This window comes from Anguilla anguilla, chromosome 17 (assembly GCF_013347855.1).
Source record: "Anguilla anguilla isolate fAngAng1 chromosome 17, fAngAng1.pri, whole genome shotgun sequence".
Taxonomy (NCBI): Eukaryota; Metazoa; Chordata; class Actinopteri; order Anguilliformes; family Anguillidae; genus Anguilla; species Anguilla anguilla.
The window spans coordinates 2,625,596-2,650,410 of record NC_049217.1 but is presented as its reverse complement, the minus strand read 5'-3'; the positions used below and the strand labels follow the sequence as shown (position 1 = coordinate 2,650,410).

At 42.1% G+C, this 24,815-nt stretch overlaps 1 protein-coding gene across 1 annotated transcript in view; it reads left to right on the top strand.

Annotated features, from left to right (window-relative positions):
• LOC118217072 (NACHT, LRR and PYD domains-containing protein 3-like) overlaps window positions 1–24,815 on the top strand; it is a 39,886-nt gene that overhangs the window by 13,204 nt on the left and 1,867 nt on the right. Inside the window, exons 7-8 of the mRNA XM_035398867.1 lie at window positions 4,586–4,759; window positions 17,685–17,716. Of these exons, the coding sequence (XP_035254758.1) occupies window positions 4,586–4,759; window positions 17,685–17,716 (206 nt within the window). The remainder of the gene's footprint in view (window positions 1–4,585; window positions 4,760–17,684; window positions 17,717–24,815) is intronic.

Here is a 24,815-nt window from a genome sequence, read left to right as displayed (position 1 = left end):
ACAAGTATGACGAAACCCCTAGAGAGAAGTACCGGTCCAAGTACAGGGAACAACCGCATAGTTCAACTTGGACCCTGATGGTTAAACTGATTAACACTAACAACGAGAACGGCAACAACGCAATCTATGGAAAAATAAAAATAAATAAAAATACAAGTAGTCGTTAAGACAGGCGCATCAACTAAGTCACCTATTAAACAGCTGCCTAGTTACAACCCTAAGTTTAGTCATTAACAGGGGGGGAAGGGAGGGATGGGGAGAGGTGCAGCCTGAAGAGGTGGGTCTTCAGTCGTCGTTTGAAATGGGTCACAGCTGTTCTGTTCAGCTGTTCTGACCTCCACAGGGAGGTCATTCCACCATCGTGGGGCCAGAACAGACAGGAGACGTGTTCTGGAAGTGCAGGTGCGAAGAGGGGGAGGTGCTAGGCGTCCTGAGGTAGCAGAACGGAGGGATCTGGCTGGCATGTAGGGTTTGAATATCTTGTGAAGGTATGCTGGGGCTGATCCCTTGACTGCCTGGTATGCTAGGACCAATGTTTTGAATTTGATGCGAGCTATAACAGGCAGCCAGTGGATTATGGCTATCCTTGTGTACGTTTAGCAGTTTCGGTTTGCTATATATGTAGAACAGTGGCTGTGACAAAAGGTGCGGTCGCGTAATTGTAAACGCATCAGAAAAGGTGAAATATGGCCAGTGTAGCTATGTAGGCTACTCACGGATTTGACGGGCATCCAACGAGCCTTGATTGACAAAAGAATCAGCAAGCCCGTAGAATTAGAGCTGCCTAGATCGCAACTTGTGTACCCTTCTGTCCTGCTCCGTTGTCTGTTATTTCGTGAAGATGCACTTTTAGTGTTTGTAAGGTTTATAAGGCATTTTGATTGGCTTATCTGCAGGTAGGAATCCTCTTTGCTGTTTTGTTAAGCTAGAACCGGAAAAGTTGATAGTGGAGAATAGGAGCAGACGCATATGTCCCAGCAGGCTTTGCATATGAGAAAATAACAAGTGTGAGATAAATTAGGCGAAATGATGAAATTGCGTAGTTGAAACAATATTTTTTTTAGCAGAATGGGCAGGTAGGTGAAGGTTGACATGATCACAGACTATAGTGCGAAGTAAATGAAGTGACCATGAGCGAGCTTAGTTTCCTTATCAAACGGTATTTATAACAGTCTGTATTTAACGTTAGTTGTTGAAGTGGAGGGTTAAATAACATTACATTACAGGCAAATAACCTGTGGAATCTATTGCACTAATGTGTTTTTCTGATGTTCAGTGCTAGTAGTTATACTTATGAGTGAATCATGATTTTAAATGTAATGTTTTAATGCGGAGTTGCAGAACATACATACGTAGTAATTGTTTGTAGCCTATGTAGCTAGATAGAGAACAGGGCGAGGTAACATGAATGTAGAAACGTGGCGTTTGCTGATAAGAAGGTTTTGTACGGTAGCCAAGTGAAGAAATATAGTTAGTAGAAATGGCACAGTGGTGAACTGGTGTAACTGTTTAATAAAAGGAATACATTTGCCGTCATGAAATGCATATGGGTGGCCGTGAGTGAGTTTTGGTAAAGCAAATATAAGCGTAAGAAAACGTTAGTGTAAAAGAGGAAATGATCTGCCTGAGGGCGAGTCGGGATTCAAGCCTTCAACCGGAGGTTTACCAGTCTGTGACTTTGTTAGTGCAGCACCATGCCATAGCTATGCAATGCGTGAAATATCATTAGCAAACCTGCTGGTGGTTTTAAAGAAGAACACAAGCCAGTAAGCACAGAAGAGCTCCCGTTGAATCCATATGGCTTAGCAATATGGTAGCCGGTTAATAACAGAACGGTGAACGGCGGGTAGATATGGTGCAAAAGCAATAATGGATAAGCAGTAGACAATTATTAGTGAGGGTCGAAGCAGGTTAAAGAAAGGTGTTCCTAGCTGGGCTTGAACCTATGACCCTGTGTTCTCAAGACTGTAACCTTGCCCACTAGACCACGGACTGACTAGCTGTTTAGACTGTGGAGTTGCACAATGTACATACGTAGTAATTGTTTGTAGCCTATGTAGCTAGATAGAGAACAGGGCGAGGTAACATGAATGTAGAAACGTGGCGTTTGCTGATAAGAAGGTTTTGTACGGTAGCCAAGTGAAGAAATATAGTTAGTAGAAATGGCACAGTGGTGAACTGGTGTAACTGTTTAATAAAAGGAATACATTTGCCGTCATGAAATGCATATGGGTGGCCGTGAGTGAGTTTTGGTAATGCAAATATAAGCGTAAGAAAACGTTAGTGTAAAAGAGGAAATGATCTGCCTGAGGGCGAGTCGGGATTCAAGCCTTCAACCGGAGGTTTACCAGTCTGTGACTTTGTTAGTGCAGCACCATGCCATAGCTATACAATGCGTGAAATATCATTAGCAAACCTGCTGGTGGTTTTAAAGAACACAGGCCAGTAAGCACAGAAGAGCTCCCGTTGAATCCATATGGCTTTGCAATATTGTAGCCGGTTAATAACCGAACGTACAGACGGTAAGTCATAATGCATATGGCTTAGCAATATTGTAGCTGGTTAATAACTGAACGGTGAACGGCGGGTAGATATGGTGCAAAAGCAATAATTGATAAGTAGGCTAGTAGACAATCATTAGTGAGGGTGGAAGCAGGTTAAAGAAATGTGTTCTTAGCTGGGCTTGAACCTACGACCCGGTGTTCCGAAGTCTGTAACCTTGCCCACTAGGCCACAAGCTGACTAGCTGTTTAAATTGGAAATGTTTCAGAGTAAAAAGGTATGGGTATTTTGCGCGCGTATGCACATTTTTGATTGGGTCGTGTAGGTGAAGATTTGGCTGGTGTCAGTGAAATGTCCAATGGGGAGACATGTTGTTAGTGGGATAGGCGGCAGGAAAAATAAGAATGAGAAGAAGAAGAAGAAGAAGAAGAAAGAGAAGAAGAAGAAGAAGAAGAAGAAGAAGGAGAAAACGCAAAATCCTCTTAGTTTGGGGCTTTATTGTGTGGACATGTGAAGTTGTTTATGAATTCTGTCTGTTGAAATGGGGTCAGAATGTACAGAATTTAATGTTTTTAAGGGCTGAGTGTCTGTGGCTGTTGTGGTTATTTCTGTGGGGAACCCTGAAAAGTGCCAAACTCTCGGTGCTGTATAGGTATGGGGCATGCCCCCGCCAAGGCGTAACTTGGCGGGATGGCATACCTGCCATCCCAATCATTATTTTAATTACATTATTCATCCTATATCGCTACTAATTAAATTAATGACTAGCGTTATTAATTTAATATGGAAAGCAAAGAGAATATTCCATAACGTATGAAAGATTTTTTAACAAGCAACCCCCCCCCACAGGATTGTTTAGGGCCACCAAAATCCTAGGGCTGGCACTGCCTGTTCATGCGCCCTCCACCTCATCGTATCTTTCAGCTGTCCTCTCGTGTGGCTTCGAATTCCAGTGTTTATTCAGCCCTGTGGTTCTAAAAGATGTGTTTCCCTGAACAAGCGAACTCGTTTTGTCACTGATGGCAGTGTATGTTCAAAGATGCCAGGATACTTCGCCTCCCAAGCTTTCACAAAGTTTCTGCTTTTCTTTTTTTTCTTTTTCTCTGGTTCGGCTGTGTCAGTATCAGCTGGCCTACTGTCATCGTGTGAATTATTTTGTGATGTTGACAGGTTTTCGTTTGACTTTTTTACTCCACAGTCAAACAATTTCATTTGCAACAGCCTGGCCACGCGCGTGTGTGGAAAGTGGCCGCACAACATCTGAAATGTAATGTTAGTGCAGTAGAAACTTTACGGAGGCAACCAAATAAAATGTTGACTTCTTTTGAAATTAGATTTTCCAGTTTTGTAGGTTTTTATTCATTGTTATATATTAAAAAATAAAAACTACTGAACAGGTGGTTGCCAATGGGGGCAACCAGAGGCCACAAAATGGTTGCCAATTGACTCAATCTGGTTGCCGAGGGCAACCGGACAACCGTTACTGTCGAGCCCTGATTATTTGATAACAGAATATTTTCAAGATTCAGAAGAAAATAATAAGATAACAGTATTGTATTTAGCTAATGAGTTTTACATTGACAGTTTTATTATCAATTCATAGTGATAAATATTGAATGTTTTTAAAATGTATAGGTGTTTGTGGCACGAAGAACATGTCAGGTGAGGTAAAGTGCCCACAAAACTTTTGTCTCTTGTGTTTGCAGATTAAATTAATATGTTTGCAAATCGTCATGTGGAAAGGGTCTGGCAATGAAATCCTAGCAGTAGGCACCCAACCTTGATTTTGAGTTATTTCTGTTGGTTAATGGAGTCCAGTAATTGCCTTAGACTTTTGTGGAATAGTTGGAATACTTTATGAGCCTGATTTACACAACCCCCTCTCCGTTTTTGTGTACATCTCAGGAATGCATAAGCAAATGAGAATTTACGTAGATAGTGACTACCAATGTGCACAGTTTCACAATCAGCAGTGAATTTCAATTGCGTGTGTGTGCGTATTTGTGTGTGTGCGGCTGTGTGTGTGTGCCTGTGTGTTGTGCATGCATGTGTATTTGTGTGTGTGTGTGTGGTCTCTCCACAGGCTGGGTTGGTGTAATCTCACAGAGGGCTGCTGTGATGTTCTGGCCTCAGTCCTGCATTCTCCTCACTCTGAGCTGAGTGATCTGGAGCTCAGAGACAACGAGCTGCAGGATTCAGGAGTGAGAGCGCTCTCTGCTGGACTGGAGGACCCACACTGTAAACTGCAGAGACTGGGGTGAGTACAAGACAGATAGATAGATAGATAGATACGTACTTTATTAATCCTGAGGGAAATTGAGGTGTCAAATAGCTCACATTACAAAGCATAGTGCAACAATGCACCAGTAAGTATGAAGTAAAAAGTATTGTAAGTAAAATTCAAAAACAAAATCACTCTTGCGAGGTAAAGATACAAAATAAATAAGGCAAAAATAAAAAGGCATCGTAGAACCGAGCCATAAACAGAAGCATAAGAAAAACTAGAAATACCGCCTCATGGTTGTATGCCTCCGCCGACCAGTTGCCAGTTTAGATATAAAATGTCATCACTTCATAATTTTATCCTATTACACATTTGTGTGGCGGCTGGTGACTCAAAAAATTGGGGAGGACAGAAAGAAAACCAACCCACGGCGTGATGTTATTTTACACTAGTTGGCTACTTATCTCTACTTTCTTATGTTCAAGTTATGTTATGTTATTATGCTCAAATGTAACAATAATCCAACTAGCAACCAAATGCAAACTTACCATACAACTAAGGAAAAAATGCACCCGAAGTTTATCCCCATCTTCCATAAGGAACAAATATCATATTATCATTTATACAACGGCTTGGCTGAATACTCAATTCTGATTGGTCCAAGGGTGGGCATTATTTCTCAGTAAAGGGACACCTCTGCCTTTTAACAGTTCTAAAATCAATGCGCTACAAAATCCAGCATTCTAAAGCAGTTTAAACAGCAACATTATTCTTTCGCTTTTGAATTGTTGTTACATCCCCTCCCCTTTTCAATGTCCAATTTCACAATTGGTGGCAACGTTGAATCACATTTCTAGTTACTGTTGCTAGCTTTATTTACGGTTGCCAGCCATCGCGCAAATCGGAATCGTCCGTTTTTTGGACAATAGAATATGCGTTCCACATTTAACTCATGGCTACAGGACGCATTTTCATCTGTATGTTTGTGAACGATTGCGTTTATAGTAACCACTGTTTTGAATACAATTCAGTAGTTAGCTGCTAGCTAGCCGGGATAACAAGCATGCCATGAAACCATTCTAACCTAAAACCAAGAATTTTTATATTGGCTAGGTGACAAGTGATGGCGAACCTGACATAAAGCTAGCTGGGATTCAAAACCTGTTTCAGAGGGTCTTAGAAAAACGTTATGTACATTGCGCGACCACACCATTTAAAAAGTAAGACAGTGCTAGGGAGATGAATTTGATTGACTTATGGTTTCATGCAGTTTTATTATATAATGTAATGACAAAAATGTTTTTAGTAATGTGTTTTAAAAGTAGTTGCAATTTGCATGTTATAATACAATACAGTGGTAGAGAATTGAAGATGAAATTTTGAAATTATCATTGGACCAACGCAATGTCAATATTGTATTCTGGTTGTTGATTGGTTAGGAAGGACAACCTCCCTTGGAGCATCATTTTACGTGTTTTGGCCAATAACAGATTAGCATGAAAAAAAATGAAGTACATTAAATTGATGTAAGAGATCCCGCCCTAAGGAGGACAGCAGGAGCCGATCCTCCTCTACCCCCCACCACCACTTCACACAGACTGCCCTTTTCCATCTTGCCTGCCCTGCAGGTGTCGCTGTTGAAGCATTTTAATCAGAATTTCAATAATGGATTTTTTCCAAAGAAGGGATGAAAATATTTATAAATGATACTGAGATTTGGTAATGGTTTATTTCAACCAATTACTCTTTTTTATATTTTGATCTCCCTCCCTCCTCTACCTCTATGGACCAGCCTCCTCTGGTAATGGATATAAAAATTACAGAAGAACGGTATGAGTTAAGCAGTTCAACCAGTAGGATAAACAGTATGTACACGTGCAAAGACAGCAAAGTACAGCATATAAGTACCAAAAATAAAGTGTGCAAAAAGTACCAGTGTGCAAACAGTGAGTGACCTTGGCCACTCAGTCATACCCCCTTTCCACCAATGCGAACCTAGTTCTGGTTCTGGGCTGGTGCTAGTGCCGGTTTGCAGTTGGTTTAACTTGCGAACCTTCTAAGAACCGGTTTGCTTTTCCATGGGCTAGAGAGCCACGTCATTACGATACAATACGATACGATGCAATATACTTTAGGGAAATTTTTCTTGGGCTCAGTATCGCTGCATTTAACAAATGTCATTCTACATTTTACATCATTCTACATTTTACATTATTCATATGTACATACATTCAAGTGCCATTAATAAATAAATAAATTTTAAAAAATAAAAATAAAATAAAAAACTTTAAAACAACATATTGCACGACTTTAAAACAGCATTGCATTGCACAGCTTTAGAACAACATATTGCACAACCCGTCCATCCTAACAAAGTCCCTTGGGACTATGGCCACTAGAGCCGCATTTCCACCGCAGGAACTTTCCCAAGGAACTAGGAACCTTTTGAGGAACTCAGTGCATTTCCACCGCAGGAACCAGGGTCTAAATTAAGTTCCGGAGACTTTATTTTACCCCCAGAGAAGTTCCTGCTCCTGGGGTAGTACTTTAGAAAAGTACAGGAACTTTTGGGGTGGGGCGGAAGCGCTGAACATTTCTGATTGGTCGAGTACTTTTTATTTCAACCGCCATTTTTAAAAATCTGCAGCCGCAAGTAACTTGAATTCAGACATTATGTTATGGGGCGCAGTAGCCTACTTTTGGTTATAGCCTGCCAACGTCTACAGATGAGAAATTAAGATTGAGGATTATTTTGTGTGCTCGTCTGTTCTTTCCTTGCTTTAGCATTAAGTCTGTTTTATAAAATATTAAGCATTCGTTCGCACCATAAATATTAGGCGGGCACGCTTCAAGTATTTAGCTGCTCTGCTAGCAGTAACTTTAAAAGATGGAAGCAAATGGTGGCTGTAGCCTACCAATGCAATATTAATTTAATTTCATTCTATTTATTCTTGTCATTTTGCGATTATATGGAAATGACGATGACAGTCGAATCAATCAATTCAACAGCCAATTGTTTACAATGTGTGCATGTTTTCTGCTATGTTGTTACCAGTTATTTGTGGAAGGTGAATGCATTCTGTCGCCCTGGATGTCAAGACATGAAAGTGTTCGCATAAAAACATAATGAATATGTTAGAGAGGATATATAAAACAGTTACAAACTGTATATTGGTCTGTTAAATCCTGTTTGTTGCATAACAACGGTCCAAGTCGAACTACCAACGAGAGTTTTGCTTGACAACGGTAAAATAATATGCACAAACGGCCGCAGAAAAATATTTCAATTTCAGGTGATTAAAGGCTTTTACATAGTCTATAAGTACAGGGCGCATACGCTGTGCGGACGGACAGTCCGCAGTCATTCGCCCTTTCATAGTCCAGTCGTACCACCACATACCCAAGCCCTACATTTCCCACAATCTTTGTGCGTCGTTTTCCTTTTCTGCCGGAAGTTACAGACTCTAGACAACATGGCCTCGTCCTTGCCCAGCGTTGTGTTCTCTTCATGAATTGTTGTTCTTCTGAAAATCTTTATAATCCCGTTGGGATGAATCGTATAGGTGCCTGTACCTTCTCACCTCTTCAGCCATTCTCTCTTCAAATGTCGACTCCATGTCTGTTTTGTGTACTCCGCATCACCACGTGTTTCCGGTGCCACATGAAATGCATGTCGATGTGAAACAGTTTCATACCGAGCCATGATTTGTGTGACACCGGTACGCGTACGCTAGGTACGCGCGGTCACAAAAATTGAGCTTTGCGCGGACATGCCAATGCGGATGTACGCTGAGGTCCCCAGCGGAGTCCGGTCCGTGTATGCTGCATCTGGACCATGAATTGGCCTTCAGTTGATAAAAATCAATAAATACCCTACTGAAGTATCTATATATAGTCATTGTTGGTAACCCGTTGTATAAGTGGAATAAACCCCTCCGGGCTGTCCCGTTATTGGAAAATAACATACTTCGGTGGCAGTATGGATTTACAGAAGAAATCATAGGACAGATGGACCGACGACGACGTCGCTTTTTCATACGTCAGCGGACTAATTTGCCTAATCGTCGCAGGACTTTAGACCGCTGTGGAAACGCAGACAACAGTGGGCTGAAGGAACCTTTTAGTTCCTTGAAAAGTAGTTCCGGGTACTTTGGGTGGAAACGCGGCTTAGGGCTCATACTATGTCCTTGCTGATTAAGATGTTAATAGAAGAAAGCACAAATGAGTTTTTAAAACAATTGAGTCGCGACTTGGGCACTCTGTATCGTCTGCCAGAGGGTAAAAGCTCGTACTCAGAGTGGAGGACATGGGATGGGATCAGCCAGTATTCTCTGTGCTTGTCTGAGCACAGACTGCTCGTATATAGATAGAAGGGACTGGTGTTCTTTCTTCCCTATGACCTTCATGGCAGTCTGAACAAGACGGGCAAGCCTAGATTTTAACTGTACTGAGAGGTTACCATACCATGCCTGTGTCCCATACCTGATTAGTCTCTCTAAGACTGCCTGGTAGAACAGATACATACGTTTCTGGTCAATCCATACATTCTGAGCCTTCTCAAAAAGTACAACCTCTGCTGTAGCCTGGAGCATCGGCTGTCAACATGGGCTTGCCAGGTAAACATGCTGTCTATATGGACACCCAGGTACTTATAAGAGCATACCTGATTAATGGGAGTGTTTGGACGTCACTATATACGTCTGTATACGTCTCCACTTTCCCAGCAACATTGTTACCTATTAAAATGTATGTCCTGTAAAAATACAGATAATACACTGTCTAAATGTAAAAAACCAACTTCATACATATACATTTAGTTATATTATTCAGCCTTATTTTCTATATCAACTTCAAGACAAGCAACACGCTCGGAATTATCTCATCATGACCCATTAAATCCAATGGCGCAGACGTTGCTTCATAATTTCAAACTTTAAAGCCTGTTAAAAAATTTAATCTGACGAATTAGACAAAACATCTTTTTGAGAAGCATCAAATCAAATAGTTCAAATTTATACATTCCCAGGGTTTCCGCCAGTGTATTGCAAGCCCGGCGGCCCGCCGGGCCTAAATTGACCCCTCGCCGGGCCTAAGGATCGGGGATTTAAACTTTTTAAGATGTTTTTTAAACTACAGTTACAGTGGGGCTCGGTTGGAAAGCTCATCGGCGACATCTGTTGGTTAAAACGTGAACGCACTATAGGAAAACAGCAGGTCTACCTCATTGTGCATAGAGTGACGTTCAGCACTTGATGCTTCCAACTATCACAAGCTAACAGTACCTAGCAAGGCAATTTCTTTAGTAGGCTAACTAAACTCGTTACAAACTGTGTTATCACTTCATCTCATCGGTAAGTACATTCTTTTTATATTAACTTAAGCAGTGTGGAGGTAACGTTAAACTAGTAGCATGAATGTAACGTTCGATACATTGTAATACTACATGATTTATTAATCGCCATCGAAATAACGACTTCACATGTTTATTAATAACGTTAGCTTGATGACATTGATGTGCACGACAACGTGGTCACTTATCTATGTATCTGTTTGGCTAGCTAGCTATGTTGTTGTTGAAATGTGCCCAGCAAAGAGAGCAAACTTTTTTTTTGTCAGTGACATTTCCTTCTGACATCTCCGACGGCAATCGCAAACACGACATTTATTTTGCCTTTTTGTAGGCTATAGCTATTTCCATGGATAAAATCGCATTTATTATTATTATTATTATTATTATTATTATTATTATTATTATTTATTGGTAAAAACATTTACTTCATATCCAGGGAGATTGCCAACTACTTGCACGTTACATGACGTGTAGCCATTTAGTAAACGATCGAATTTCAGGCTAAAAATAACCCGTTAATCCAGAGAAATTGCTGAGTTGTCTAAAGGCCATGATACACGGGCAACTTTTTTTGGGCAATATTGCCAGCAAGCTAAGCTCTGTCTCAGTGAGGCCCCCAACCGCCCCTCCCTGTACGCCGCTCTGAAAACTTCAGCCACGTCCTCCTTCAGGAGATCCCAGTAAGTTTGGTAGAACTCAGCTGGGATTCCGTCAGGACCCGGAGCTTTGTGTTGCTTGAGGGAGAGCACGGCCCGGGTGAGCTCCTCGGTGCTCAACTCCGATTCCATCCGCTCATCGCCCAGACGTCTGTCAAGGCAGCCCAGGAAGGTGTCCATGAGAGCCCCGTCGGAGGGCCTCTCACTATAAAGGCCCCGTAGAACTCCCCGGCCACCTCCCGGACCTCCGCCTCTTCAGACACCACCACACCTCTGTTGTTATAGAGAGACGAGATGTTGTTAGTCTTAGACCGCGCCCTGCGGAAGAAAAACCGTGTGCACTTCTCATCCTCCTCGAGGCCCTGGAGCTTGGAGCGGAAAGTAAATTTTTTCCGCTCTCTTTTTTCCGGGTGGTGAGGCTCTGCCGAGTTCGTGCGATTTCGCTGCTAACATCCAGGCCTCGGGTCTGGAGGAGGCTCAGTCTCCGGAGGGCAGCATTGTGATGTACAAAAACTGCCCTCCTTTCCTTCGCCTTCCTCCGCCCGACTGTCCGGAAGTAGCCTCGCACTCGCTCCTTCACCATCTCCCACCACTCCACCGGGGAGTCAAAAAAGTGTTTTAGACTCACCCACTCCAGGTAACGTCTCGAGAAGGAGAGTCGCACCCGGGGGTCTTGGAGATGGCTGATGTTCATTCGCCAGAGCCCCTTACCCACGGTTATAGGTTTCTTCCAGGCCAGGGACACGGTCACCATGTGGTGGTCCGAGAAGTGCACCGCCTGGATGGAATAAGCGGGCACCCCCAGGCCTGGGGAGAGCAGAAACAAATCGATTCTCGAAGAGGAGCTACCAGAGGAACTCACCCACGTGTGTTGAGTGGGAGAGGCACCCCCGGCGTCGCGGAGGGAGAAATCCTCTATGAGGGACCGCAGCAGGTCCCGTCTGGGTCTGCTGCGGTCCTCATCTGTAAACGCACAGTTGAAATCCCCCCCCCACGACAACCGGCATTGTGCAATGTAGAAGTGGTGGTTGTTTTGTGAAGAGGGAGACCCTCTCGGCCACGCTGGTGGGGCCTTACACGTTGATGACCCTGAGCGGGGAACCCCCGACCTCGAAATCGGTGACGAGGATTCGCCCACTCTCTACGATGTTATATTTACATAGGGATTTTTCACCAACGTGCCGACCCCATCAGCTCTGGCGATGTTAGAGCCAGACCAGAGAGAGTCTCCCATTCTCCATTCCTCCCCCAGAACGCCATCCAACTCCCGGAACGGAATGCCACATTCCTGGAGCAGGATGACGTCTGAGGGGACCTGAGACAGAATGGAGAATACTGTGTGTCTTTTGGCAGGGTCTCTGATGCTTCGTGTGTTTAGTGATTAAATTGTTAGTGAATGTGCCATGAGTTTTATTGTTGTGTATGATTTATGAACCGATGTTGCTGCTTGCAATGTCTTTACAGATTTTGTTGAGTTTTTCATTGACGATGTCCTGGTTATTGAGGCGCCTACTCACCCCCGGACCATGTGCACTCACAGGCCTCCCCTCCTGACTGCCTGGGAGGTTCAAAGAGAAAGATACAAAGAGAAGACACCACAATGTGAAAAGCCATAACGCCAGGTGAACGCCTCTCCATCACCCTGCGCTACCTGGCCACTGGTGAAACTTTCTCCTCCATGGAGTACCTGTTCAGGATCAGCCGTCACAGCATTGGGCGTATTGTCATAGATACCTGCAAGGCATTATATCAAAGCCTCCAGCCTGAATTTATGAAATTACCATCAACAGCAGAGGAATGTGAGGCTGTAGCCCAGAAGTTTGAACGAAGATGGGATTTCCCCAATTGCATCGGGGCTTTAGATGGTAAAAATATAATAATTCAACCACCACCTAACTCTGGCTCTCACTACTTTAACTACAAAGGCACCCATTCAATTGTTTTGATGGCACTTGTTGATGCAGATTTAAAATTTCTATATATTGACGTAGGCACAAATGGTAGGGTGAGCGATTGAGGAGTCTGGGGAAAATGTGGACTGAGCAGTGCCTTGGTGAATAACTCGGTCAACCTGCCAGCTCAGAAAACATTGCCAGGGAGAGAGATGCCAGTCCCCCGTGTTGTGGTGGCGGATGAAGCCTTTGCTCTCAAGGCACACCTCATGAGGCCATATCCAAGAACTCAACTGGACAATGAGAAGAGGATATTTAACTACCGTCTCTCTCGGGCAAGAAGATGTGTGGAGAACGCCTTTGGGGTTTTGTCCAACAGGTTGCGAGTCTTCAGACAGCCCATTGGGATTGCACCTCAAAAAGTGGTGTGTATCAGCAAGGCAGCCTGTGCACTGCATAACTACCTTCGCACGCAAGATGCCACACGACAGGTGTACTCTCCAAACACCCTAGTGGATCAGGTGGACCAAGAAACTGGAGATGTAATTCCAGGATCTTGGCGAGAAGAACCAGAGTGCCTACTACAGCTGGAACCTACTCATGACAGAAACCCAACTACTGATGCCAAAACTATCAGACAAGAGTTTACCTCCTACTTGTGTACAAATGGAGCAGTCAGTTGGCAGAACAGTGCCATTTCCTTGTAGTGCATGATGTTCCTGACCTATGATCTATGAAGGTCTCAACATACTATAGATTTTAGAAGTAAAGCATATAACTTCTTTACCCAATTCAAATTAAGGAAGGGGAATTAAGTGTATTAATTAAATTAATTTGAATTAATTTATATGTATTTATATTTATTCAATTAATTTATTACACATTTATTCAAAATAATTTTTCATTCAGATTCACACTGCACATAGAAAAGTAATGAAAACAAGTGAACAGGTGATTATAAAATGAAATTTTGTTAGATTTTATTGAACATTAATTACAGTATAGTCTTTCCTCTTGTATGTTATTACTTAAATAAAATGGGTAATAAAAAAACTCATTGGTTAAACTAGTTCTATCTGAGATTACTCTTCTATATTGGTATGTACAATTTCAATAATCTTCCTCTTCACACTCCTTAGTTTCTCCACCGGCACCTCTTGCAGACACTCATCTAAATATTTTTAAAATCCTGCATGTACTGACTCCGACTTCTGTTCTTGTCTTTTCAAGCACCCCAAGGCACCTCTGCTTTGCTGATGTCCCCTGTTTTTTGTTTTTTTTACATTTTTGGAAGCGGTCTTGTCTGGAGTTGCGGTTTCAATTTGGATGGGTTGGGATTGGGATGGGATATTATCTTCAGTCTCATTGGGTTCTCCTCCTTCTTTCAAGAAAAGCGGGTTCTTTATAGTTGTATACTATATACTTTATAGTATTTCCATCTTGGAATGTAAACGTCATCTGCTCCATCGCCTGACCGCTTACTGGATGCTGCTTTATTTTCCCGCTGAAAGGTTGTCCGCATGTTTTTGAATTTTGTTTTAATGATATCGACTGCAAAGGATAAGGAGAGAATTTTCGTAAAGCTTTTAAAGTGAATTTTGTTAATACAGTTAACAAAAATTAACAGTTAACAGTTAATACGGCCTACTCAGCTCCACTCTCATTACCCTGGAGCCCTGGGCCTAGTGCCAAGCTACTGGCCAACAGTGTTGGGGAACATTACTTTTAAAAGTAACTTGTTACATTACAACGTTACTTCCATTAAAAGTAACTTGTTGCGTTACAATGTTACTTACTGAGAAAAGTAATATGTTACATTTACTTTTGCGTTACCAAAAATGAAAGCCCCTCTGTAGCTGTCAATGTGCAGTGTCTGTTTGTCTGTCTGCGTCTATGACATAATGTGACACACCCATTATGTCTGTTTGTGTGTGTTCAGTAATGTAGTGTAGTTGGGGTGATGAGCATACTGTGACCCAACTGCTCATTTTGGTTGGTTGTATTATGCTTAATGGAAATTAGGCAAGATACTCTATTCACAGAGAAATAGCTAGGTGGGCATATTGCCTTGGCTGCACGTGGACTCCACCGAGCGTGTTGCTAAAACTTACAGGAGCACCCATTTAAAAAGACCTATAAGTTATCATTAACTGCCCCTTTTCAATTTCCTACCTACACACACACACCTAGCTTGCTTCATCAGTCACACACACACACACACACACCTAGCTTGCTTCATCAGTCACACACACACACACACACACACACACACACACCTAGCTAGCTTTATCATAGTCACACACACGCACACAGCCAGCAAGCGAGTTAATTTAGCTAGCTAAGTTAGGTACTTGCTAGCTAACGTTAGATAGCTAGCTTGCTAGCTAGCTTGCTACTAGCAAGGTAAATACTACACTTATTCAATGTGCTAGCTATGAATATTGGGTCATATTAATTACCCAGGTTCTGTTACTTTGACAGATATCCGTCAAATAATTAATTTAATCCAAATTATGCATACATTTATGACTGACGGAGCCCATGGTAACCATGGAAACGTACGAAAACATTAGTAGTAACTTATCCTAATAAATAAAGATAGCTGAGAATACAGTTGATGACAGTTGTTGAAAAACAATTAACAATACTCATAATACATGAGAACAACACGTTTTAATGATTCAATTTACCTGAGAAAAAAGAAATCAGTTGCCTCTCCATTTCTTCGCTCCAGGCAAGATTGGCCGCCATCTTCGTCGATTTTCTTCAGCCAAGAGAAGTAGTCACATAACTAAAATCTGTATTCTGATTGGAGGATCCCAAAAAGTTGCCTACTGTGTTGCCCCATCGATCTAATTTCCCAGATAATGAAAAGTTGCCGCTTTTCAATAGAAAATATTGCCGGCAATCGTTGTAAGCAATATTGCTGGCGATATTGCCCAAAAAAGTTGCCCGTGTATCATGGCCTTTAGAATCTTTATCGCAACAGAATGTATCAAGGCTGGCAGCCCGGATCAAATTTGTTTTGCAATGCGCAGCTGTCCTAAAAACATGCTGGCTTCGATAAGCGGAATCGATAAGCTCGGAGCCATACGATTCCAATGAATAGCACAACTTGGAACCGGTTCGCGATTCCGATCCCTATGTAAATGCGCCCAGCATTCCAAGGCTTGTTGTAAGATTCAGTAGCCAATCAGGACTTGAATACAAGTTTTTTGCAGAGTGCAAAAACTTTGATATTATTTATTTTAATTTATTTTGTTGTTGTTGAAATGTGCCCAGCATTCCAAGGCTGTAAGAATCAGTAGCCAATCAGAAGTTTTTTGTAGAGTGCAAAAACTTTGATATTATTTATTTTAATTTAATTTAATTTCTTTTGTTGTTGTTGATAACACAGCATTCCCAGTCTGTACATTGTTGTCAGATTCTTTGTAAGACTCTGCTATGCTGTAAATAGTTGTTGATTTTTTAAAATGTGTGTTGAATAAATGACATAACAACATTCACATTACGTAGTGATATTTTCAAATCTCCGGTCAGCTTTTAGCACTGACTTAATGTAGGGCCCTATGGAATCTGTGTTATGGCTTTTTAAAATTCTCAATTCCGCGATTCCGTCCGTGATTCTGTTATCACAGAAACTATAGGGCCCTACCTTAATGCTGCCATCAGTCTGTCGCTGGCCCACGCTGGGCCCCCATCAAAAAAGACACTTGCCACCGGGCCTAACCCTGCATTCCTCAAAATGAAGTGAATGAAATACATAGTCCTCTTGGGTTATATTCAGCTGTAGAAGGTGTGTAACACACTGCTATGTGTTTGACACACACAGCCCTGTTAGTTTATATTAATGTGCTGTAAGGTGTGTAACACACTGCTATGTGTTTGACACACACAGCCCTGTTAGTTTATATTAATGTGCTCTAAGGTGTGTAGCACACTGCTATGTGTTTGACACACACAGCCCTGTTAGTTTATATTCATGTGTGTAAGGTGTGTAACACACTGCTATGTGTTTGACACACACAGTCCTGTTAGTTGATATTAGTGTGTGTAAGGTGTGTAACACACTGATATGTGTTTGATACACACAGGCCTGTTAGATTATATTAATGTGCAGTGAGGTGTGTAACACACTGCTATGTGTTTGACACACACAGCCCTGTTAGTTGATATTAGTGTGTGTAAGGTGTGTAACACACTGCTATGTGTTTGACACACACAGCCCTGTTAGTTTATATTAATGTGCTGTAAGGTGTGTAACACACTGCTATGTGTTTGACACACACAGTCCTGTTAGTTTATATTAATGTTTGTAAGGTGTGTAACACACTGCTATGTGTCTACCACACACAGCCCTGTTAGTTTATATTAATGTGTGTAAGGTGTGTAACACACTGCTATGTGTCTGACACACACAGCCCTGTTAGTTTATATTAATGTGTGCAAGGTGTGTAACACACTGCTATGTGTTTGACACACACAGCCCTGTTAGTTTATATTAATGTGTGTAAGGTGTGTAACACACTGATATGTGTTTGATACACACAGGCCTGTTAGATTATATTAATGTGCAGTGAGGTGTGTAACACACTGCTATGTGTTTGACACACACAGCCCTGTTAGTTGATATTAGTGTGTGTAAGGTGTGTAACACACTGCTATGTGTTTGACACACACAGCCCTGTTAGTTTATATTAATGTTTGTAAGGTGTGTAACACACTGCTATGTGTCTACCACACACAGCCCTGTTAGTTTATATTAATGTGTGTAAGGTGTGTAACACACTGCTATGTGTCTGACACACACATCCCTGTTAGTTTATATTCATGTGTGTAAGGTGTGTAACACACTGCTATGCGTTTGACACACACAGCCCTGTTAGTTTATATTAATGTGTGTAAGGTGTGTAACACACTGCTATGTGTCTGACACACACAGCCCTGTTAGTTTATATTAATGTGTGCAAGGTGTGTAACACACTGCTATGTGTTTGACACACACAGCCCTGTTAGTTTATATTAATGTGTGTAAGGTGTGTGTGTCCTTCTCTCTGCAGGCTGTCAGGCTGTAGAGTCACACAGAGAGGCTGTGATTCTCTGGCTTCAGCTCTGTGTTCAAACCCCTCACACCTGAGAGAGCTGGACCTGAGATACAATCACCCAGGAGACTCAGGAGTGAGAGTGCTGTCTGCTGCTAAACTGGACACACTCAAACTGCTGTAAGTACATTGAATTTCCACACTGCACTTCACACACACACACACACACACACACCTGACAGAGCTGGACCTGAGATACAAACACCCAGGAGACTCAGGAGTGAGAGTGCTTTCTGCTGCTAAACTGGACAAACTCATACTTCTGTAAGTACAGAGAGTTTCCACACTGCACCTCACACACACACACTCACTCACATAAGCCACGTTTCCACGAAAAGTACCCAGAACTTTTAGTCCCAGGAACTACTTTTCAAGGAACTAAAAGGTTCCTTCAGCCCATTGTTACCTGCGTTTCCACCGCAGTCTAAAGTCCCGCGAAGATTAAGCAAATTAGCCCACTGACGTATGAAAAAGCGACGTTGTCATCGGTCCATCTGTCCTACACCAGTCCCTTCTATCTATATACGAGCAGTCTGTGCTCAGACAAGCACAGAGAATACTGGCTGATCCCATCCCATGTCCTCCACTCTGAGTACGAGCTTTTACCCTCTGGCAGACGATACAGAGTGCCCAAGTCGCGACTCAATTGTTTTAAAAACTCATTTGTGCTTTCTTCTATTAACATCTTAATCAGCAAGGACATAGTATGAGCCCTAAGCCGCGTTTCCACCCAAAGTACCCGGAACTACTTTTCAAGGAACTAAAAGGTTCCTTCAGCCCATTGTTACCTGCGTTTCCACCGCGGTCTAAAGTCCCGTGAAGATTAAGCAAATTAGCCCACTGACGTATGAAAAAGCGACGTTGTCATCGGTCCATCTGTCCTATCATTTCTTCTGTAACCCCATACTACCACCGAAGTAGCCTACATTATTTTCTAATAACTGGGACAGTCGGGAGGGGTTTATTCCACTTATATACAATGGGTTACCAACAATGACTATAAATGGTTACTTTTGTATTTATTGATTTTTATCGATTTAATCACCTGAAATTGAAATATTCTTCTGCAGCCGTTTGGGCATATTTTACCGTTGTCAAGCAAAACTGTCGTTGGTAGTTGAACTTGGACCGTTGTTATGCAACAAATAGGATATAACAGGCCAATAGTCTGATTGTAACTGTTTTATATATCCTCTCAAACACATTCATTATGTTTTTATGCGAACATTCACTTTCATGTCTTGACATCCGAGGCGACAGAATGCATTCACATTCCACAAATAACTGGCAACAACAGCAGAAAACATGCGCACGTCGTAAACAATTTTCTGTTGAATTGATTACTATCTCATCGTCAATTCCATATAGGCTAATCGCAAAATGACAAGAATAGAACGAAAACTCGGACTTGCGTGAAAATGTAAATTAGCAGTGGTACAGCCACCGTTTGCTTTCCTCCAAAGTTACTGCTAGCCGAGCAGCGAAGTGTGCCCTCCAGATGCGAACCATGCACCATAAATTAGTCCATAGTCTTCCTGGTCTTTTTGTGGAATTAAAGAATGGCAGAGTAAAATTATGGCAGTCTGAAAAAGCAAAAGGGACGATTACTAGAATTAACCTGTTATTTTACCCTGATAAAAAGTGCGGAAGGTGATTTCCAGTTTGCTTTTACTGTATCACCAATGTAAATTACGCAGAATTACCGCATACCTCACATAACTGTATCAAACGTTTTGAGTCAATTACAACGGGCTAACAAAGAAAATCCGGGAGAAAATATTCAGCAACCGAATTAAACCGTTTGAATGTTTTGGTATGTAATATGCTGTCCCAGCACGAACGCTTAGCATTTTATAAAACAAATACAAAAGCGAGAAAAGAACAGAAGAGCACACGTTATAATTCCAAGACGTTGACAGGCTATAACCAAAAGTAGGCTACTGCGCCGCATAACATACAAGTTTGATTTCAAGTTATTATGAAAATAAATCGGTTTGCGGCTGCAGATTTTTTTAAATGGCGGTTGAAATAAAACACTGCAAGTAATCGACCAATCAGAAATGTTCAGCGCTTGCGCCCCACCCCAAAGGTTCCGGTACTTTTGGAAAGTACTACCCCCCAAGCAGGAACTTTTTTGGTGGTAAAATAAAGTCCCAGGAACTTAATTTAGACCCTAGTTCCTGCGGTCGAAATGCACTGAGTTCCTCAAAAGGTTCGTAGTTTCGGGGTAAAGTTCCTGCGGTGGATACACACACGAGTGCACTCACTTACACATGCGCGTACGCGTACGCACACACACACACACACACACACACACACACTCACTCACATACACACGAGTGCACACACACTCACTCACACACACGCACACACACACACACCTGAGAGGGCTGGACCTGAGATACAATCACCCAGGCGACTCAGGAGTGAGAGCGCTGCCTGCTGCTAAACTGGACACACTCACACTGCTGTAAGTACTGAGAGTTTCCACACTGCACCTCACACACGCACACATAAACACACACACATGCACGCATACACACACACGCAGAAGGGGTTGGGGGAGGGGGGATCTACAGTGGAGGGTGCTGCACGGAATCACTGCAGTAAATAATTTTATTTCTGTGATGAACCCGGCAGGATTCCACCATTGTCCATTCTGCATGGAGAGAGAAACTGTTAATCATTGTTTTTTGGGGTGTGCCAGACTTCAGCCTCTCTTCTTTTTTGGGAAGTTTATTTTGGTTTCTGTGGGAAACATTTACAAGTGAGATTTTTATCCTCGGTTTCCCACACAAGGACAGATAAGTGCCAGCTCATTAATTTCATTTTGGGGTGAAAATGGCACTTTCATCAAGTGAGATAAATCTGATTGGTGGAGGGGACAGGCAAGATGTGGTGTTGTGGTTGGGGATTTGATCAGGGCAACAGTGATGGTGGAGTTTCAGTATTACAAAGCAATGGAGAGCGTGAGTGTGTTACAGAGTGTGTGTTATAAGTGTGTTTAATGTTCAGTGGAGGGAGGGGTGCCGTTTTTGCACATGGAATAAGGTGAGGGAATGGAACAAGTTTCCTTTGTGACAGATTTGTGTTTTTCATATGATCTTGGTTTTGTGCTTTATTGTGTCTTTGTTTTATTTATTTGATGTCATTGGTGTGTTGAAAGTGGAAATAAAGGATGATTAAAATTCAGAATTCTGTTCTGCTGTTCTTACAGTGTGGACCATGGAGGAGAGAACAGGACCAAACCAGGACCCTGGAAATGTGAGTGTGTATCGACACAGAACACTTTACATAGATACACACTCTGCTCTGTGTGTGTGAGAGAGACTATACACACAAACAGAAACACATGTACGCACACACACACATAGTTACTATCACAGCTCTTTCTCTCTCACACACATAATGAGGTGAATATTAGTAATGATAATTAATCTCATTAATGTCTCTGGTGTGCAGACGGCTGTCAGCCCACACTGGATCCAAACACAGCGCACAGAGAGCTGTTTCTGTCTGAGGGGAACAGGAGGGTGACACACACACCGGGGAGAGAGGAGCCATACCCTGATCATCCAGAGAGATTTGAGTTCTGGTTCCAGGTTGTGTGCAGAGAGAGTGTGTGTGAGCGCTGTTACTGGGAGGCTGAGTTCTGTGTGTCTGAGAAGCGGGGATGGGTTGATGTAGCAGTGACATATAAAGGAATCAGCAGGAAAGGAGAGGGTTCTGATTGTGAGTTTGGATGGAATAAAAACTCCTGGAGTCTGATGTGTATTAAACACGCATACTCTGATAAACTCAGATTCTCTGTCTGGCACAATAAGAACCAAACAGACATACCTGCCCCCTCCCCCTACCGCAGAGCAGGAGTGGGTGATGATGGTGGTGCTGGTAGAGGAGTGTGTGTGTACAGGGTAGGAGTGTGTGTGGACCGTCCGGCTGGCACTCTGTCCTTCTACAGCGTCTCTGACTCTGACACACTGACCCTCCTGCACAGACTCCACACACACTTCGTTCAACACACACCCCTCTGTGCTGGATTTAGAGTGTTTGAATCCTCAGTGTCCCTCTGCCAGTTGGAGTAGAGACAAACACACAAACAAACACACACACACACACACACACACACCTACACCTACATACACATGTACACACACACACCACACACTAGGGGTGTGCAGAGACGTCATTATTTGTATCTGTATCTGTTCAACCAACAAAATTATCTGTCTCTGTATATCTGTATTCGGATAGAAGAACAGAAGTGGGCGTGGTTTATACCGGCAGTCACATTACATCGGGCAAATGTTGTATTTTCTAACCTCGTATTCATTGGCATTGGCAATGCAATTGTTGTGCCTTCAAAGCATCAAATTGATTTAATATTGGCATATAATTAGTTATAAAATATATTTCCACATCCTCATACTGTACTTTTCATCTCTTTCTCTCTTTATTTTTAACTAAACTAAGTTTTGTGGACTGTCTGAACCCCACCACCACCACCGTTCCTGAGAGCCGACCGTTCCTGGCTATCACTCAAGAAAACTCTCGCATCGAGGAGGAGGCGTCAGGTGTGGGAGCTAGTGAGACAAAAGCCTTGTGTGGCAGCTGGATTTCGTTCAAACCCCACAACCTATACATCAAAATGAAGCTAGAACCTACAGGTTTTTTTGATGCGAGAGTTTTCTTGAGTGATAGCCAGGAACGGTCAGCTCTCAGCCCGCTGCCTGCTGTGCGCTGACTCGGTGGGGGCGATTACAGAATATAGTGATCACTTTTCAATAATGTGTAGTAAATGAAACGACTAGTTAGTGAAATCAAAGTCCTATGTTGCAAACAGAATGGGCATTTTTATCTTGTGGCCATCCACAATGATATGAATCGATTTGAATCTACATAATGGCTGACGGACAGAACTTATTTATTGAACGTTTTGCAGCGCAGTGGCTCAAAGTTTATTGGTGTGTGTGTGAGTGAGAGGTAGTGAGAGAGAGATAAACTTAATAACTAATGTGTAACGTTAAACATGGAGTAGAGACGCACACACAAACATGTAGACACCTTCACACATACGCACGTACACAAACACACACATATACACACTCCCGCACATATATACATTCACACACACATTCATATTCACCCACACATACATACACAAGCACATACACGCACACACCCACATTTGTGTACGCACACACGCATGCAAACACACATACCCATGCACACACATTCTCATATTCGCACACACATTCTCATATTCGCCCACACATAAACATGCACACACACGCACACACATGCACATGCATACTAATACCCACATACACACACTCTCACACCCACTCATGCACACACACACTCTCTCTCTCACACACACACACTCACACACACATACTCTCTCTCACACACACACGCACTCTTTCTAACGCACACCCTCTCATGCTCACATTCTCTCACAAACAAGCACACTCCCACATACATGCACCCAAGCACTCACACAGCCACACACTCTATTTCACACCCACACTCTCTCACGCATACATACACCCACACACTTACACACACATGCACGTACACACTCATAAGCATTCACACACTCACAGATACACACACACATTCTCTCTCACACTCACATTTTGACACACTTGTATGTACACCCAATCTACATTGACCAATGCCTAACCACTGCAAATTTTGTTCTACCCAATATTAACAACAGTACAGCTTAAACCCTTGATATCACAATTCTATCTTGCTGTGTAATTTTTTAAAAAAAATTTTACATTTTAATGAAATTATATTGTAAATGTTCATGGTGGTTTGTGTACTTTTGATGATTAAAACATGAATATGTGTGCTAGTGAAAAAATATGGAACGGTAAGATGCTTTTGTAGTAATAATTCTATCTCCTGTATCTGCATCTTTGTATAAAATAAGCCAGTGGAAAACTCCTCAAGTTAACTCTGCATTTAACTAGTTTTTACAGTTGCTTTCGTTCATTTTCACAAGAGTTGCAATGTGCAAATTTCTGTGAGCAAATGCAGCTGATAGGGAGAATATAGAATGATCACTGCAGTGTCCTTATTTCCTTTCATAACTGTAAACAATTATGGGTTCAGTTTCCCTATTTTGTTGTATTGTAATTGTTTTGATTGAAACTGTTGCTACAATTTTCTGTATTTTCAGACATTATTCTGTGTGATTTAACCTGAATTATAAAAACATCAGATGTTTTGCTGTTATCATTTATTGCTTTGTGATGTATTGAACTCCTGTGACACAGTAGTACTTATTTCATATTCTGTATGTTTGGGCTCAGTATGGGTAGCTCAGGATAGGGCTAAAATATGCACAGTTGAAGCAGTGACATTCATCTGCAGGAGTGTAAATGAAATCCAGTATGAGACACAAGTTATGCACTGTCTGCTGCGTGGTTTCTTCTTGTTTCTGTATGTAACACAACTATCTGATAATAACTATTAACATAAAATTAGCCAATATCATTTGTTTGCCATTTTCATCAAACAATGTGACCCTCAAGGTAACACTTTTAGAAGTTTAGCTTTAGCTTTGAACCAAAGCCGTGAGTTAGCTAGCCGACCTGACCTAACTTAATGTTACCTCATGAGCCAACCTAGCTAGCAGAGCCAGGAACTAAGCAGCTTACTGTCACAGAGAACATAAATAAAAACACCAGTATATAATATAAAATACCAGTCAACACAGGAAAGTTGTAACTTTCTAACCAGTAATGATGTTATTGGTCAGACCAGCGATACATCGGCATGTGATGGGCTCCTCCCTATAGCTGGGTTCCCAGCTGAAAATTCCAGCAAAACTCTAAGCTGGTTTAAGATGGTTTAAGATGTGTTTTCAACACCTCTAGCTGTTCCAGACCTGCCAACCTTAGGAAAATATTTTGAGTACCACAATAGTCAGTGTAACGCTTAGTTCACATGCTTTCGCATGTACCACTTCACTTTGCACGCACACATGCACACACAAGCCTTTCTTCATAATTCTAGTTTTGACTGTCGAAGTGATCAGGCAAAATTGTATAATTTGACCTGATTCTAAAATATCAC